At 32.5% G+C, this 17619-nt stretch overlaps 1 protein-coding gene across 1 annotated transcript; it reads left to right on the forward strand.

Moving 5' to 3' along the window:
• The first annotated feature begins 4115 nt into the window (after positions 1-4115).
• On the forward strand, positions 4116-4535 carry LOC134719307 (ankyrin repeat domain-containing protein 29-like). Its single transcript, XM_063582314.1, has one exon. The coding sequence runs from the start codon at positions 4116-4118 to the stop codon at positions 4533-4535; it is 420 nt and encodes a 139-aa protein (XP_063438384.1).
• Positions 4536-17619: the final 13084 nt, after the last annotated feature.

The following is a 17619-nucleotide window of genomic DNA, read 5'->3' on the forward strand; positions in this document are numbered from 1 at the left end:
ATACAAAGTTACCAGGTGTCGTATCCCGGTATGCAGAATTTTTAAATTCTATGCGTATGGATGCTTTGAACTTTACTTTGAAACTGATTATTTTATTAGTTACAGGCTTGGGATACCTGATGAGGAAAAGCCTTGGTAGTTAAACCTTAACCGAAACACCTTAAAAAACAACAAATATTTATGATAAAATATTGAATTGAACAAAGTAGATTATGAAATAAAGTCAAATACTAAGAATATGTATTGGTATATATAGGATTGGTTCTGGACTCGTTATATCTCATTCAACGATAAGTCATATCAGCATGGTGATATATATGTTTATATAGAAATTTTACAAGCGAAAGATCGATGGCATAGATACAATTAAATGTCACATCTGAATGTTATCTTTGTCTGATGAACACTGTTTTGTGAAAGTTCCCAATTTCGTATTTATCATAAGTGCAAGCATATGAGGCTTGATGTGTGAAATAACATACGTTTGTATTTCTTACTTTCTATAGATTAACAAACACGAACTTATTTGACTAAGCGTATTATCCTCGACCGGCGCATAAGAAATGCATTTGGATTTCGTGCTTTTCCTTTTGTATTGCAACATTAAGTGTTAGTATAAACAGTGATTGTACAGCAGATTTTACAAATCATAGATATCATTCAATATATTATATTTAACTTTGAGTAACTCTTTTGGTACTTTTTGAAATCACACGTTGTAAAATGGTGCCAAAACGTTTGAAACACATCGAAGAATATAATTCCATCAATTGTTTCTTTATAGTAAAGAATCTATCAATGTTGGTATGCCTCCCATTTAATTCTATAATGAACAATGACACACAATGACAGTAAAAGATCAAAAACAGATACAATTCAGAAATTGATGTGAGGTATTATTGTTTTAAATCAATAACGTCTCAAATCAAATAACCAGTGTTGTGGTAAACAAATCCGTCTTTAAACCTCTTATTCTTAAGACACCTTTTAATCATTTTATTTTTAGAAACTATAAAAAGATAATACAGGAGAATAATGCCATACATTTACAATCAATTGAAAGTACACAAATGAAGTTATTCTATATCTTTAATATATCTACGCAGTATAGGTACAGTTTTCAAGTTGTAAACGATAATAGTTTTGAAGGGTAAAAGTCTATAATTTTTAAGGATACAAAAGCTAAGTCCCATATTTATAAACTACATAATCTATTGATACTTGCTAGAAAAGGGGTTAAACACTTGCCCAGTTTTGCTTTTTTTTAATGTTGCCAAATGTCGTTAATATAACTTGAGGGTGGCAATGCTAATAATTCGAAATCAATCGAGACCCGCAAACAATTGATAAATCTATTTTTCAAATTTAAATGTCGTTTGGGATAATAATTATGGTGTGATCATGTGTGCTCTTTTGTATATTAGCCAAACCATACTAAAAGGTACAACAAGTCCTTTTGATAAAAACTTTACAGGACACGTTATCAAGTTTGTTATAGTATTTTTGAAAAAAACGATTTTATCCGGAAAAAAACATTCATAATATTGTCAATTCTATCCCGAATTTGTCAATTAAAACAAAAAAAGACGTAGAAATATCGGAATTTTCGTTATTTGAGTCAGTGTAAAATCATTTGTTTCCCAGACTTATGCTATACCGACCAGAAACTTACAAATTTACGACACTATAGAGACAAAAGTCAATAATTTCTGTCAGTTCAACAGGTTTAAAGAAAGTAAGACAACATTAAAACGTGAGGGAAAATGCAAAAAATATGACATCTTGTGTTTTAATAATTGAAATTTAACTTAAGTTAAGTTATGAAATATTAAGTTATCAAATATTAAATAAACCAACCTTACTTGCACGGGTTCGAATCGTTGCCCGATTAGATTGCATTGATATCAGCATTGTAAGCGAGAGCCTTATATCCCCACTGCTACAGGGGTAAATATTATCAATTGTCAAATCAAGTCATTTAAACTGTACTTTGAAAATGATTGAAATATATGAAATAATACATTATAAATCTTGATAAAACTAAGGAGGGGAGGGTCTCAACACTTGCAGGTGCGTGTAGCTCCAAGTTGAAATGTAATAAAAAGTGATTGTTGTTTCATAAACTATTAGAGCTAGCTTAATAAAAGCGTAACTTAGAAAATTAACTGATGTAAGTTGAAGTTCTTGTCATGTAATTACATTGATAAAATCGTTAATTAACCATACTATATTTTCAGTCCATTTTTTGTAAGAAGGGATTGACTTTGAAGTTGGTCATCGAGGTAACCGTACTGAGGAAAAGATTTCGGATTTCTTACACAAATACTGACATAGGTTACATGTAGTCACCCTCCTTACACAGATGATTACTTTGATTACTTCTAATCAACTTACACATATATTGACTTACTTACACAAAGTTGACCTGAGACCGTTGATCTTCCTGTTTCAATGGATTATCACTAGTCATGTTGGGGCCCTTTATAGCTTGCTGTTTGGTGTAAGCTAATGCTCCGTGTTGATGACCGTACTTTGACCTTTAATAGTTTACTTTTACAAATTGTGACCTAAATGGAGAGTTGTATCATTGGCACTCATAGCACATCTTCTTATATCTATCAGGATGCCGCTTGTTACCTCACACATACATTGACCAGTTGTTAGCATGATACGGGTTATGTTATTCTCACATATTTTATGATGTTATGATGCTAAATCCCTAAAGAGAGGGATTGTTCTTGAATCTAATATGACATGCTTCTTTCGTTTTGTAAACAACACCGTGATAACATTCTCGATAAATCTATACTTAGCGCAGACTCCGAGATGTACATAATACTGACTGTTCAAATATACCCCAATTAAATCCACATGTATCGTAACCCATGTGCAAACGCTATGTCGATTTCGCGGTATGATAAGTTACAATTGAAAAAAAAACCTACGGAACCTTTTTTTTTTTCTGAGGCATACCAAAAGAATACATGCAATAGAGCTGTGGAAAATGTATACATTTAAAATGAAATAAAATTCCGTTCACATCAACCCGCAAATAAATTAAACAAATAAATGTGCGGATAAATAGCATGGTAAATGTGATAACGTCTAAGGTTGACCTTTTCAACTCAATTCTTCGCAGCTATGTATTCATATAATTTTAAATAATTTCACCAAAGTTTTAAAACGAATAGTTGACGGTCAACCAAGAAAATCTATTGATGTCCTACTAATGATATATTGTGAGGGGGTGTTTTCATTAAGACATTTTGAACATAAGATGTTGTGGTATGGTCGCATTTCAGTAAACTATTCACCAAAGAGCAAGTGCATTGATAAGAACCAGTCAGCATCTAACCTTTAATAATGAGTGAAACGGATGCTGTATAGTGGGGTTTAAAACAACCCGAGAATAACAAAATCCGGAACATTGAAAATCCATTTTTTTCTGTTTGTTTTGAATGATAACATAAAATTCATATAACAATATTTTTCTTTTAAATTCAAAGTAGTTACCTTATGATTTTCAGAGCAAATTAAAAAACAAATAGAAGACTGTGAAACGAAAGATAAGATGTTTGTGTCAACGACAGCTAGTGATTTTGTTATCAAATGTTTGCAGAACAACAGTTGTGTTACTTTAACTGCCCCATCAGGAGTTAGTAAATATTTTATCAGTAGACATACAACTCTTGTTCTACAGAACGAAGGATACAAACTAATACCAGTATACTCTCCAACAGACATTAGAGATTATTATCAACCAAGCGTGCTGACAGTCTTCATTGTAGATGATATTTGTAGAAATTTCACTGTGAATCATCAACGAATTGAAATATGGAAACAATTTTTACCTGTGATTAACACAATTATTGCAGACAAATGTTGTAAGATTATTGTAACTTGTAGGTTACAAGTTTATAAAGATGAAAAGTTTAATTTATTATTACCTTTTAAATCATGTGAATGTAATTTAGTATCAGATGAATTATGTCTTACGTCCATTGAAAAACAAAATATAGCAAAAATGTATATTGGTACAAGCATTCAATTTATAGATGATTTTTCATATAACTGGGATATTAAAACAAGTTCAATTAGTCAATACTAAGGATACAATGGTACCAAAGGAGAGCCATAACTCAGGAAATACTCCACTGATAATGGCTTGCTGTGATGGTTATACTGACATGGTACAGTGGATGTTTTATGTACACAAAAATGTATGCTTTGATTTCAATGTGGATCAGTGTAGAAACAGTAAGGCTACCGGACTGTTCATTGCAAGTCAGGAAGGACATATTGATACAGTTAAGTTAATGTTAGAAAGAAATCCAAACATTGCTCAAGGTAACATGCATGGTTCTAGTCCTCTGAACATTGCAAGTATGCATGGACATACTGGTGTTGTTAGGTTACTGCTAGAAAAACGTTCTAATGTAGATATATGTGACATAGATGGGTCTAGTCCGCTATTGTGGGCAAGTAAAGAAGGATATAAGGATATAGTAGAGTTACTTTTAGAAAGGAGTACTTAAGTTGATATGTGTAACAAGTTCGGCTATACACCATTGATTAAGGCATGTGCATGTAGCCACATCATGATAGTTCAGCTATTAATGAGACATAAACCGGACATAAATGCCAAGGCACTGGATGGTGGTAATGCTTTATATTTCAGTGCAATGAATGGAAACATAGAGATAACTCAGTTACTATTAGAGAACGAGGCTAACTGTGATGATAGAATCCATTGTAAACAGTCGATAACAGATACATTTAATAACCATCCAAATGTAACACTGGACAAAGCAAAACAAGGATTATTTGATAGCCTTGTTAAGAATACATCTGTGTTGGTAACCAATTATGTCAGTAAGAAATCAGTAGATTATGCCTTTGATATTGTGGCTGGCTCTTCCCCATTACACATAGCCTGTTTCATGGGTAGGTTAGATGTAGTTCGTTGCCTTATTGACTACAATTCTGACATCAACAGGAAAAAAGACGATAGAATAACACCATTAGTTTATGCATGTGAAGTAGGACATCAGGATATTGTACAGTTATTGTTACATAGAGGAGCAGACTCACAGATATCAAGATTAGATGGGAAATCCCCTTTAAACATTGCAAAATATAATGGACATACATCTAGAGTATTCATTTTAACAGAACACAAGAAGATGGAGGATCAACTGTTTAATTCGTCTTCTTGGTTAGTGTAAAAGTTGTGTTTGTAATGATCTCGCTGTTTGGAGTTTTGTTTGTTATTAAAAGCTATTCGTTCAAATACTTATGTTTCTGTTTTACATCTCCTGATATACATCCCATTAGTTCTGCCTCTGTTTTAAATCTACTGTTATTCATCCCGTTGTTTCTGTCTTCGTTTAAATTCTACCACTATTCATTTTGTTATATTTGTCTCGGTTAAATATCTACTGATAGTCATCACAAATATCCTGTCAATATCATGTATTTACATTTGTATCATTGTAAATATAACGGAATTTGATGAGACTATCGAGTGGGAAGTTTTGCGCTCTAGACCACGGTTCAATCGACCAGTTTCTACATTTGAAAATACCTGAACCAAGTCAAGAATATGACAGCTAATTTCCATTCGTTTTTTATGTGTTTTGTCATTTGATTTAGCCATGTGGTTAGGGACTTTCCGATTGACTTTTCCTCGGAGTTCCGGATTATTTGTGATTCAATTTTTTGAAAACTTGTGCTATTCATTCCATAACTTGTGCATGTGGATGATAATACTGACTTTGATTCAATTACTTATGTCTTTGTTTGTCTCTATTTGATATTTTCTGTTAAGTATTTCATTACTTCCGTCTCTGTTTGTTGGATATCAACTGATTTTGATTCCATTACTTTTGTCTTTGTTTGGTATATACTGCTGTTTATCCAAACACGTTACTGTTGTTTTCTTTGATATATGATGTTATTCATTACTTCTGTTTCTAATGCTTTCATGTGTATAAGACACAAACCCTTTAGTTTCACCAAAAATTACTTCTGTCTCTAATGATATCATGGGTACAAGACACATACCCCATAGCCTCACCTAACATTACTTCTGTTTTAATGTTATCTTGTGTAAAAGACACATACCCCGTAGCTTCACCTAACATTACTTCTGTCTCTAATGTTATCATGGGTACAAGACACATACCCAGTAGCTTCACCTAACATAACTTATGTCTCTTATGCTATCATGTGTACAATACACATACCTTGTAGCTTCACCTAACATTACTTCTGTCTCTAATGTTATCATGGGTACAAGACACATACCCAGTAGCTTCACCTAACATAACTTATGTCTCTAATGCTATCATATGTACAAGACACATACCCCGTAGCTTCACCTAACATTACTTCTGTCTCTAATGCTATCATGTGTACAAGACACATACCCAGTAGCTTCACCTAACATTACTTCTGTCTCAAATGCTATCATGTGTACAAGACACATACCTTGTAGTTCACCTAACGTTACTGCTGTCTCAAATGCTATCATGTGTACAAGACACATACCTTGTAGCTTCACCTAACGTTACTGCTGTCTCTAATGCTATCATGTGTACAAGACACATACCTTGTAGCTTCACCTAACATTACTTCTCTCTCTAATACTACCATGTGTACAAGACACATACCTCGTATCTTCACCTAACATTACTTCTCTCTCTAATACTACCATGTGTACAAGACACAGTAGCTTCACATACAATTACTTATGTTTCAAATGACATCAAGTCTACAAGACACACATCCCACACTTCACCTAATATTATTTATTTCAATGTTGTCACCATAAACCGAAGAGACATAGTTGATGCGTAATTAAACCAGTATGATGTTACCAATGAAAACAACAGTACCATTATAAGTAGTATTTGCTGGACACTTATGTTATATTTTGTGAACATTTGTAAAATGTTAATATTCTAAGAAATGTTTTGTGAACGATTAAAACAGTTTAACAACATTTAGTAAAATTGTTCTTCCTATCATAACTTTTGATGATGTCATTGTTTTATAAATTAACAATATTTTTCTGCTGTAACATTGCAGTATTTGTTTTATTATAATTTTATTCTGTTTCTTTCGTTTCTATCTGATTTGACAGTTTTTTTTATTTCATTCTGATTTTCGTTCTGTATCTTTTTGTTGCTTTTACCTTTTTTTTTGTTTAATCTGATTTGCATGCTGTAGCTTTTACATTTTACTTTTTTGACTCATTCTGATGTTGATGCTCCTTCTTTTATATTTCACAGTTTTTGTTAAATTCTTATTTTCAGGCTGTCATATTGTCTTGTCAGTTATGAATAATTTACATAATTGCAGATTATTATGATACATGATTTTCATACTGTATCTCTAATATTTTACAAATGTTGTCTACGTATGATGTTTATTCTGTATACGAGATGTTGTTTTTTTATTTTTTATTTAATGGTATTTTTCCATAGTTTGCAGTGTTTCTCTTTATATGATTTTGAATGCATACGTCTTTTTCTCATTTTTTACAGTTTTTGTTTTATGTTGATTTTCTTTTTCAATCGTCCATATTCAGTTTTTGTCTTATTGTAATTTTCATGCGATATATGTTCCATTGTTTTCAATGTTGTTTTCATAATTTTTGTCGGATTATAATTTTATGTAGTATCTTCCATATTGTTTGATTTTGCGTTGTTTGTTCATATTTGCATTTTTGCCTTTCATATTTTTGTATATGCCTTGTCAATATGCCTTTTGTTTTTCATTATTGACAAGTTTGTTTGTTAAAATAGTGATTTATATTAAATTGAAAGTTGACTGCTGTACCCCAATTTTGACATTTGTTGTTTTTTATATCTGCTAGTTTTCCTCACATGTTATTGTTAATAATTCCTTTGTGATTATAACATTAAAAATGAATAACCTTAAATTCTTCTGTAAAGTTTTTTTTCTACATATTTATACCATGTCCATGAAGCGTTATTCCTTTTCATTAATACAACTTACCCTGCATTCGGTTTACAAGTGTCCTACAGTACTGTGGATTCATTATGATTCCTTGGAAACAAATTTACGTGGGTTTTGTAGGTGAGACCTGGTGAACCACTACATTAAATGTTCAACTAATGACAAATTTTCCAAAGGCTTGTATAAAGACTTCGGCAAAACCACGAAATTAAATGTCCACGAATATATAAGTTTTCCTACATCCACGAAAATTGGTGTCCACGAAAATAAATGAATCCACAGAAATGAGTATTTAGAATTGTCATGTGATCAACATTGATATTTACGTTAAAGCTTCAATTGAATTAGTTGTAAATTTATCAAATACTCAATAAAATGTAAATGGAGTCTGAAAGTTTATATAATAAAGAGATATGTATTTATCAACTGAAGTAAATAACTATTTGATAATTGTGATTGTAATATTTTGTAATGGTATGAATGTAATGTTGTATATATTATAATTCAAAGAATAGTTTTGTGGTAACAATTTATATCAGCAATATAATCAGAATAAAATTATTTGGTGATATTTTTTGTTAACTTCTCTTAAATAATTCATGCTTTATTATTATAAAATTAAGACGATGTCGTGTGATTGCAACAGTATATAAACTGCTGTTCGAAAGTAATAAATTGATTAAGATAAAAAAAATATCCGGGTTACAAACTTAAAAAGAGAAAAGCAGTGAAACAACAGAAACACTAAAATACAAACAAAAAAACAAACAAAAAAACACGACACACACAGAAACGAATTCGAATTAGAAGATGACAACAGTCATTTTCCTGACTCGGTATATGACTTTTTAATGAAACAATTGTGGGTTGAACCTGGTTCTGTGGCTAGCCAAACCTCGCTAAAGAGACAAAAAAATCTACAGAATCCTAATGACATAAATATAAGGTCATTGAGAATGGAGATAATGCTTTGGTGATTCGATAAGGAAATATTGTTTTCCGCATACATTCGTCAACATAAATATCCACCGTCGCTAAGCAATATTTATAACATTTGGAGTTAATTTGTTCAACCTGTTTCTTCTCGATTCCTGAATTATCCCATGAAATAAAATGTATGTTTAAAACTTACGGTAATTGAAACCTTTAACAATGAACAAACTCAAATGTACTGAATAAGTTGTAAAAGTTGCCGATATAACAGGAGAAAACAAAGGAAAACACATATTCGAGAGTGTTATCCTTTCTTGATTCGTTTATTTATTAAAATAATGGTTTCGTTTATTGTAATCCATGTGTTAATTACGAAATAAATCATGGAAGCCGTATATTTGTTGGAAATTTACACATGGCCTGGACCGTGATAATGGAAATTTATTCTGAGCGTTTATATATCAATAGAGACATATTATTAAAAAGCTTCAATCAGAGGGGTTAGCTGATTCTGTATCAATAGATACATGCTCCCGAAAAGCTTTAAACAGCGGGATGAGCTGATTCTGTATCGATTAAGACATGCTCATTAGAAGCCTTTTCCACTATGTGGGACATTTTTATATATAAATATATATTTTGCGTGGTCAGGTCAGTGTAATGACCTCTTTGATACTGATTGAACAATAATATGTACACTGCTCTCAACTCCCTACATGTAATTATTTCTGTTGTGTATGTATTCATGTATATCATCTAATTGTAACAAGACATGATGTATCATATTATAAACAAATATTTACTCACCATATCTTTGAAATTAATCCTTATTGGGAATCAAAATCATTAATGATTATCCATTTTATTTATGAATGAACTACACATGTATCCCTTTAACAAATCGCACGTGGTAAATGATCACTCGACCAGAAATTTAATGTAATTGAAATTAACATAACAAAAGACGTGATGTACGATAAAATTGAAACTGCTTAATAAATACAGGTAGCCTTTGTGAGAAATAAATAATGATAAAAACATACTTTATTCAAATAATTATATATGGTGAGAGGTATAGATATATAGATCGATAAGGACTACATGTACAGGTACATTTTTACAAGGATAGATAAAATTTTATAAAGGTGGATGTTAATAATTTATAGTGGGAGTTTTTTTTCTCATTTGCTTTTTCCCCGACAAATGAGTCTGTAAAAATGGGGCCCCCTTAGTTGTTCCCTGGGCAACTGAGGGTTGATGTAACAGGTGATTATTAATAAAATATGTTAAATTTTAAAAAAAAAAAAAAAAAAAAAAAAAAAAAAAAAAAGACATGCTCATTAAAAGCTTCAATCAGAAGGGGAACGGTTTATGTATCAATTGAGACATGTTTATCGCAAGCTAAAATAAAAAGGGTGAACTGCCTTAATGCTCTTCAACTTTGTACTTATTTGGCTTTATAAATATTTTGATATGAGCGTCACTGATGAGTCTTATGTAGACGAAACGCGCGTCTGGCGTACTAAATTATAATCCTGGTACCTTTGATAACTATCTGCACCAGTTAAGTAAAACTCCGGCTTTTAGTCCCAATGGTGCTCCGGGAAAGCTTTAATTAAAGGGTGAGCTGATTCCGTTAAAAAAGGACAAGGTATGATAAGGGCCGTTTTTGGCCCCCCTTTTTCCAGAATTTTTAAACTTTAAAGTTGAATCCCATCACTCTTGTGTAATGAACTTCAATATCTGTTCGTCCCTGTAGAACCTTATTTTTAGGTGTTATGTACTCAAATATGTTCAAACTTAGACATTGAATAGGCTTAAACCGACGAAAAGTGTAAGAAATCTACAATTTTGTCAAGTTCGGAGACGAAATTTAACATCAGCGCCAACGTAGACCATCTTGAAATTTTTAACCATCAACGGTACTCTTCTGTATCTTTTCCATAACAAAATATCATGGTGGTCTACGTTGGCGCTCATGTCTAAAAATTTGAAAAATAATCCGATTGTTTACATTATTTTGGCAAGTCATTGTAATACGTCATAGGGAACGGCACGGGTAAGAAATTATTCCGGGATACATAATCGATCAGAATATCACGTACGGATAGTATTACGCCGTATCCAGTCATCAAGACATGTCACTCTCTTAAAGAAATATATTGTACGTGAAATTAGACCCATATAAATCAAAATAGTCCAACACTATGCAGCCAAATACAGAGTTTTGTCCCTTGAAATATGGTGAATTAATTTTTATTCATTATTATTTTCAAATATTCAACGAAATCTTACAAATGAATTTTATAATAAATTCACAATATATTCAAACCCTTTTTGTAGTTCTGAAGAAAATCATTTCATCAAAACTTATATATTTTGCACTTTGAAGTTTTCTATTTTACCATCTACAGAAAAATATGTTACATATCTATTGGTTTAAATTAAATCTATGTGAATTGTCTTTAATTTCGTACATGCTATAGATACTATGACTTGTATCACTCCCGGAGCCACGCCTGTCTGAGGGTCGATGAAACAAAAAGAAAATGAATAAAGATAAAAAAAAAAGATACTATGACTTGTTAATAGAAAAATATCTAAATACAGTACTAAACTAAAACGTTAAGCATCAGTGCAAACAGAATTAATGCTGAATCTAAAGTATGAAATGTAGTTATAAACATAATTCCATGTAAATTTAAGAGCAGTTGATACTGAAAATAAGTTAACTACACTTATACAATACTGTAAATTATGTGTTCCAGCCTTTTCATATATCGGTACACTAATGATTTTTCTTATACATGTGTCAGAGCACTCTTTTGACAAGCTGTAACCATAAAAAAAAAGTACACATGTAGCATTCAATTGACTCAGATCCAATTTGGATTTTCAAATAAAACATGCTATAGCGAAATTACTTTTAACATATTTTACTTTTTAATGTCGAGCACGTTCGTTAATTTAGATCTGTCCGTACGTCCATCCATCCATCCGTCCGTTTGTTTCTGTCCGGACATATACGTCTATTTATCGCCTTAAGATTTTGACCTAAAAAGCTTTTTATTTATAATAGAGATGTATATGTCTACAGGGTTTTGATTTTTTTTTATAAAATTTTCTTTAAATGTCCGGTATATTGACACATTAACTTTTTGGTACAAGCTATATATATGAAGAGTCGGTTACAGAGACGGATTTAGGGGGAGGGGAGGGGGACCGGCTCCCCTTTTGAGAAATAAAATGGTTGCTTATATATAGGGAATCACTGAAGCTTGACAAAATCATGCCCTCTCTTAGGCAGCCAGTGGGCCTTCACTTATGAACATTTCTGGATCCACCACTTGGTTATCCTACAGTTTTAGAGATACAGCTTTAATACCTTTATTGTACACCTAATGGAAGCATGCATTGCCACCGGATTTTTGTTATTCTTCAAATATTCTAAAAATGTCAGGCTTTTGGACTTAGTCAATATTTCTTGGTACTTAAAAAAAACAATTAGGGTAGTTGTTGAATATTCACCAAAAACGGTAGTTGAACTTGTTTTCCCTCTCACATGCTATATATTACTGAAGACACACATTGCACTACTAGTACTACAGTTAAATGTCCCTAATGCAATAAATAAGATTTTTTTAGTAATTTTAAATATTTATTCAATACCGGAAAGGTTGAACTTGGTGACTTCTACAGCCGACATCATTGAGTGTGAAGTCAAAGGTAATATCTTTAGTTTGTTTGTTAGTAAGATGAACCATAAAGTCATTGTTAGGTCAGGTTAACTACCCTCCTTTAAGAATATACTACTTCAGCAGATTGCCAATATTTCTATCTGATGGACTATGCTACTTCGAAAAGAGGGTAGTAAACCTGACAAAATAATGACTTCACGGTTCAGCTAACAAGCAAGCTTACCAAAGACTATAGTCACTATACCTTTGGCTACACACTCAATGAAATCTTGAAAATTGAAACCTTTTGGTTAGACATTCAGACATTCAGAATAAAAATAATAAATAGATCAGGTTGAAAACGAGTGCACCCGCACCATCGGGGGTCGAACTCACAACTTCAGTGTTGACTAGCTAGGGATTACAGAAGTAACTTTTTAGACCACTCGGCCACCAACACCCTTTAATGGTCTTTAATGAAGTGTGTCTACGTTTCTTATCAAATTCAAATGTTTTTAGGTATAAAATACTACTTACCAATAACTGTTTCATTAAAAAAACCAAAACATTTTGGATAAGATAAGGAGATGTGGTATGATTGCACAAGATTCTTTACACTGGCGATCAATGTGCTAATTTCAGGATATATATCGTAGAAATAATATATTTGTAGAGAAGCTTGAAGATGTTCATGCCTCTTTCGTTTACATATCTTCATGAGTTTTTATCGTCTTGAAGCCTGACCTCATCGAACATTTTGAACTTTGTTTTTTAAGCATTTCCTTCTTTAAAATATTGTGTTAAGTGTTAAAAAGTTCACAGTGTACGATTATTGAAGTGACAAACAATGGCATTGTATAGGCTATGCATATTTGCTCTACATACTGTATAAATCTGATACTGAATCTTCAATAGTAATCCAGTTTTTCAATGTACCGGTAATCATCATGTAAATGTGAAATGCTATATTCATAACTTTTACAATTATTTATGAATAATAATTGTCACTTCTTGTATAACTTGAAGTTTTTATGGCCCATTTATAGACATTATGTTTTCCGGTCTGTGCGTCCGTATGTTCGTTCGTCCGCCGTCCGCCTGTCCGTCCGTTCGTCCATTTGTCGCGCTTCATGTTAAAGTTTTTGGTCGAGGTAATTTTTTGATGAAGTTGAAGTCCAATCAACTTGAAACTTACTTCACATGTTCCGTGTGATATGATATTTCTAATTTTAATGCCAAATTAGAGATGCTGCCCCATTTTCATGGTATACTATACTGGGGACACATTCTTATATAATTTCTATTTATGCTTTTTTTTTTTTATTAAACAGACCAATTCCTTGATAGCTATCTTTTATCTAATACTAAAATTGAGAATAAAATAGGGAAAGAGACAACAACCCGACCAAAGAGCAAACAACAACTGAAGGCCACCAATGGGTCTTCAATGCCGCGAGAAACTTCAACACCCTGAAGCATCTTTCAGCTGGTCCCTAATCAAATATGTATGCTAGTTCAGTAATATTTGGCGTCATACTAAACTCCGATTTATACACAGGAAACTAAAATGAAAAATCGTAAAACACTAACAAAGGTCAGAGGCTCCTGACTTAAATGCTGCGGGGTTAAACAATATTTTTTGAGATCTCAACCCTGTTTTTTGTAACAGCATATGATTTAATATTTACTTCATCAAGATATAAATATGATACCAAAAAACCTACTTCGGTATACAAAAAAAAAATACACCATTATTTAATCGTTGCTAAGCACTGTTTTGGTTGCTAATCTTTTTATCAGCATGCTATACAATTGACTTACTTTCATTTCTTACTTCTAGTTATTCTTGCATGTTTAACATTTCTATAAACCTGGTTGTACTCTAATTTGTACAATTAAAAATCAAAACTGTTTTTCTGTAGTTCAATTTGATTTTTATCTTTTTCGACTGTTGCTATGCAACTTTTAGGTTGCTATGGTCAATTTCATTTTCTTGAGAAAAAAAATGATGACCAAGACATCATATATACGAAAGAAAAATCATTTACGGTAGCTAAATCTTTAAATATTGCTATATCTATACCTCATATGGCCGAAATTACAAATTTTTGAACCGTTGCTAGGCAAATTTTTTGTTGCTAGGTTGTTGCTAAGCATTTTTTTAAACTGAAATTGAAGTGACTTTTCCTTTGCAAACTCAAGTTATTGTTAAACAAACAATACTATTTTGAATTATGTTTATTTGTAATAAGAAAGCCATGATATGTGATAATTTGGCTATTTATTAAAACCGTTGCTAGGCAACCTTTCTTTCACCGGAACATAAAAAAAACACAGTTTTTAAGAGTTTTTATCCTAAGACTATCAATGATATATATATAAACTTATTCGGGAAGGGGGCCAAAAACGCCTCTTATCATACCTTGTCCTTTACGTGTTCCTGAAAAGCTTCAATCAGAGGGGTGAGCTGATTCTGGATCAATAGAGACAATATCCCGGAAAGCTTTAATCAGCGGGGTGAGCTGATTCTGGATCAATAGAGGCATTATCCCGGAAAGCTTTAATCAGCGGGGGGAGCTGATTCTGTATCACTTAAGACATGCTCATTAAGAGCTTCAATCAGAAGGGGAACGGTTAATGCATCAATTGAGACATGTTCAAAATGACAAACTTCAATCAAAAGGATTAGCCGTGTCTGCACCAGTTAAGAAAGGCTCATGGAAAGTAAAAATCCGGCTTTTAGTCTTAATAGTAGAAAACAAATTGATTGTGACACATGTTTCGTGACGGTTAATATATATATGGCATACATAAACAGACTATTTCAACTCAAGAAAATGCCATGGTTAGGTGGCGTTCGTAAAACAGTTGAACGAGACAAGTTCAACTATACAGGATGTCTTTGTTAAATGGCGTCCGTAAACAGTGTAAAGAGACTGCCGTAAATCGACGACATGCACAAATGGAAAGGATTGCTTTAAAACTTCGTCATAGAAATACTATTAGAGATTGTAGTGCTGTCTGCTACCGTAAAGTTAAGTTCACAGACGCTTTTCGAAACACGACTTATAAAATTGATAAAAGTGCCATCTTGACAAATGCACGTGACGTGGATGAATAGCGAACAACATATGTTTAAAGAAGACTGAGGGAACCAAGATTAATATATTTTAAAGAGACCAGAGAAGCGAAGTCCTTTCTGAGTAAAGTTTCCACGAATAACAAAAGTCAGGAGATATGAAAGGTGACCAGAAGCAACAGACGTAAATGCATATATAGGTGGTAGGAGATTACCAATATTGATATCATATGTAACAGGAAAATTCCGAAATCCAGTTAGCAGTTCGTTGACCATAATGAACAACGTCAAAGTATGAACAAGGTGAAAATATGTTACCACTGCCAATTTCTGAATAAAGTGACATAGATAAACAAGTTCAATATAAGTGTAAGTAATGTAACCAATTAATGACCAGAGGTTACCAAAGTCAACACATCTGATCGTTGACCAGAGGTTACCATAGTCAAATATCTGTGTAAGACTACTTTAAATAATTAAAGTCATCACAAACGAATGAAGATCAACACATCACATCTAACATTTTGGACAATAAACAGATTAAAGATAGTCAACACCTCTTTAACAAAAAAGGACTGACTAAAATAGTCTGGTCAATTGATGATTTTATAAATGATTATGGACATTTAATCAACTTCAACTTCCATGCTCAAAGTTGCTTTATTTTGTCGTTCTGATAATTTTCCTTTATAGTTTTTATGAAGCTATAAAGGAAACCAGAGGTAAACTAGTTCAAATATTTCAATAAATCGTTGTCAAATCCTATCTCAACACGCCAACTTCATAGATCACAAGATTTTTCGAACATCAAATTAGACCAATTAAAATAAACTATTTGACCATTACAAAGTCGATTGTCAGGAGCCGAAGCCATGCAAAAAAACACAAGTTATAAAAATACTGTAATTTGTATTAGTGACTGATGTATTTCCACAAATCGTATCTATGTAAGGTGTCAGTAGAAATCCAAAGGTCCATTTATCAGTACGGTGACCATGACGTACAACGTTTTGACTTATTTGCCAAAGAGGAACTTTGTAGCAAGTTGATAGATAAGTTCCTTTTGACTTTTGTAATCAGAATCTTGATTTCCCTATAACAGGTTCAAATATAATATGGTGCGCATTTCCTTTGCATCAATTCTTCAAATGAAACTTTCTGCCTGGTTGATGGAACTTTTGGGCTAGTTTGTTAGTTCCGGTTTTTTGGCAAAAAAAACACTTTCTAACTAGTTGATATGTTCCGTTGGTACTTTTCAACTAGTCACTTTTATCCGGTTGAACTTTTAAACCAGAGGAAGAACAAAGTCACAAATTAATAAGTTCCTTCGAAACTTATCGGCTAGTTAGTTTTTCCGCCCGGAACTTTCCACCGTCGGAACAAAAGAGCATTTACATATATAGCAATTCCTAATACACCGTTTGCTGGTGCGCCTGATAGATGCGGAACGTACATATAAGGTAATAAGTAACATGTGACATATATTCATCGGTTATACTTTTATAAGCTGCACAAAAAGCGGTCTTTAGATTTAGTAGTATGGATACTTTTCAATTTGTTTTTATAATAGTTTTAAACTGGTTCTCGACATATACGGTAAGCTGTCAATAATTAAAATCTTGATTTCAAATTCTTCAAACAACTGTTGCAGGAAAGAGGGCATAAAAGAGGGACGAATGATACAAAACGGACAGTCAAACTCATAAATCGAAATTAAAATGACAACGCAAAACAGAAAAAGACAAACAAACAATAACAGTACACAAAACACAGCATATACTAAGCAACACAAAATCTCAACAGATACTGGGGGGTTCGCAGGTGCTCTCGAAGGGTTAGTAGATCCTGCTCATCATGTGGCACCCGTCGTGTTGCTCAAATCCAGTAAATAGTATATTTATGTGGTCACATTCATGAAAAAAGGAAGTGGTTGTAGTTACATCGAAT

The sequence above is a fragment of the Mytilus trossulus genome, chromosome 5, assembly GCF_036588685.1.
Source record: "Mytilus trossulus isolate FHL-02 chromosome 5, PNRI_Mtr1.1.1.hap1, whole genome shotgun sequence".
Taxonomy (NCBI): Eukaryota; Metazoa; Mollusca; class Bivalvia; order Mytilida; family Mytilidae; genus Mytilus; species Mytilus trossulus.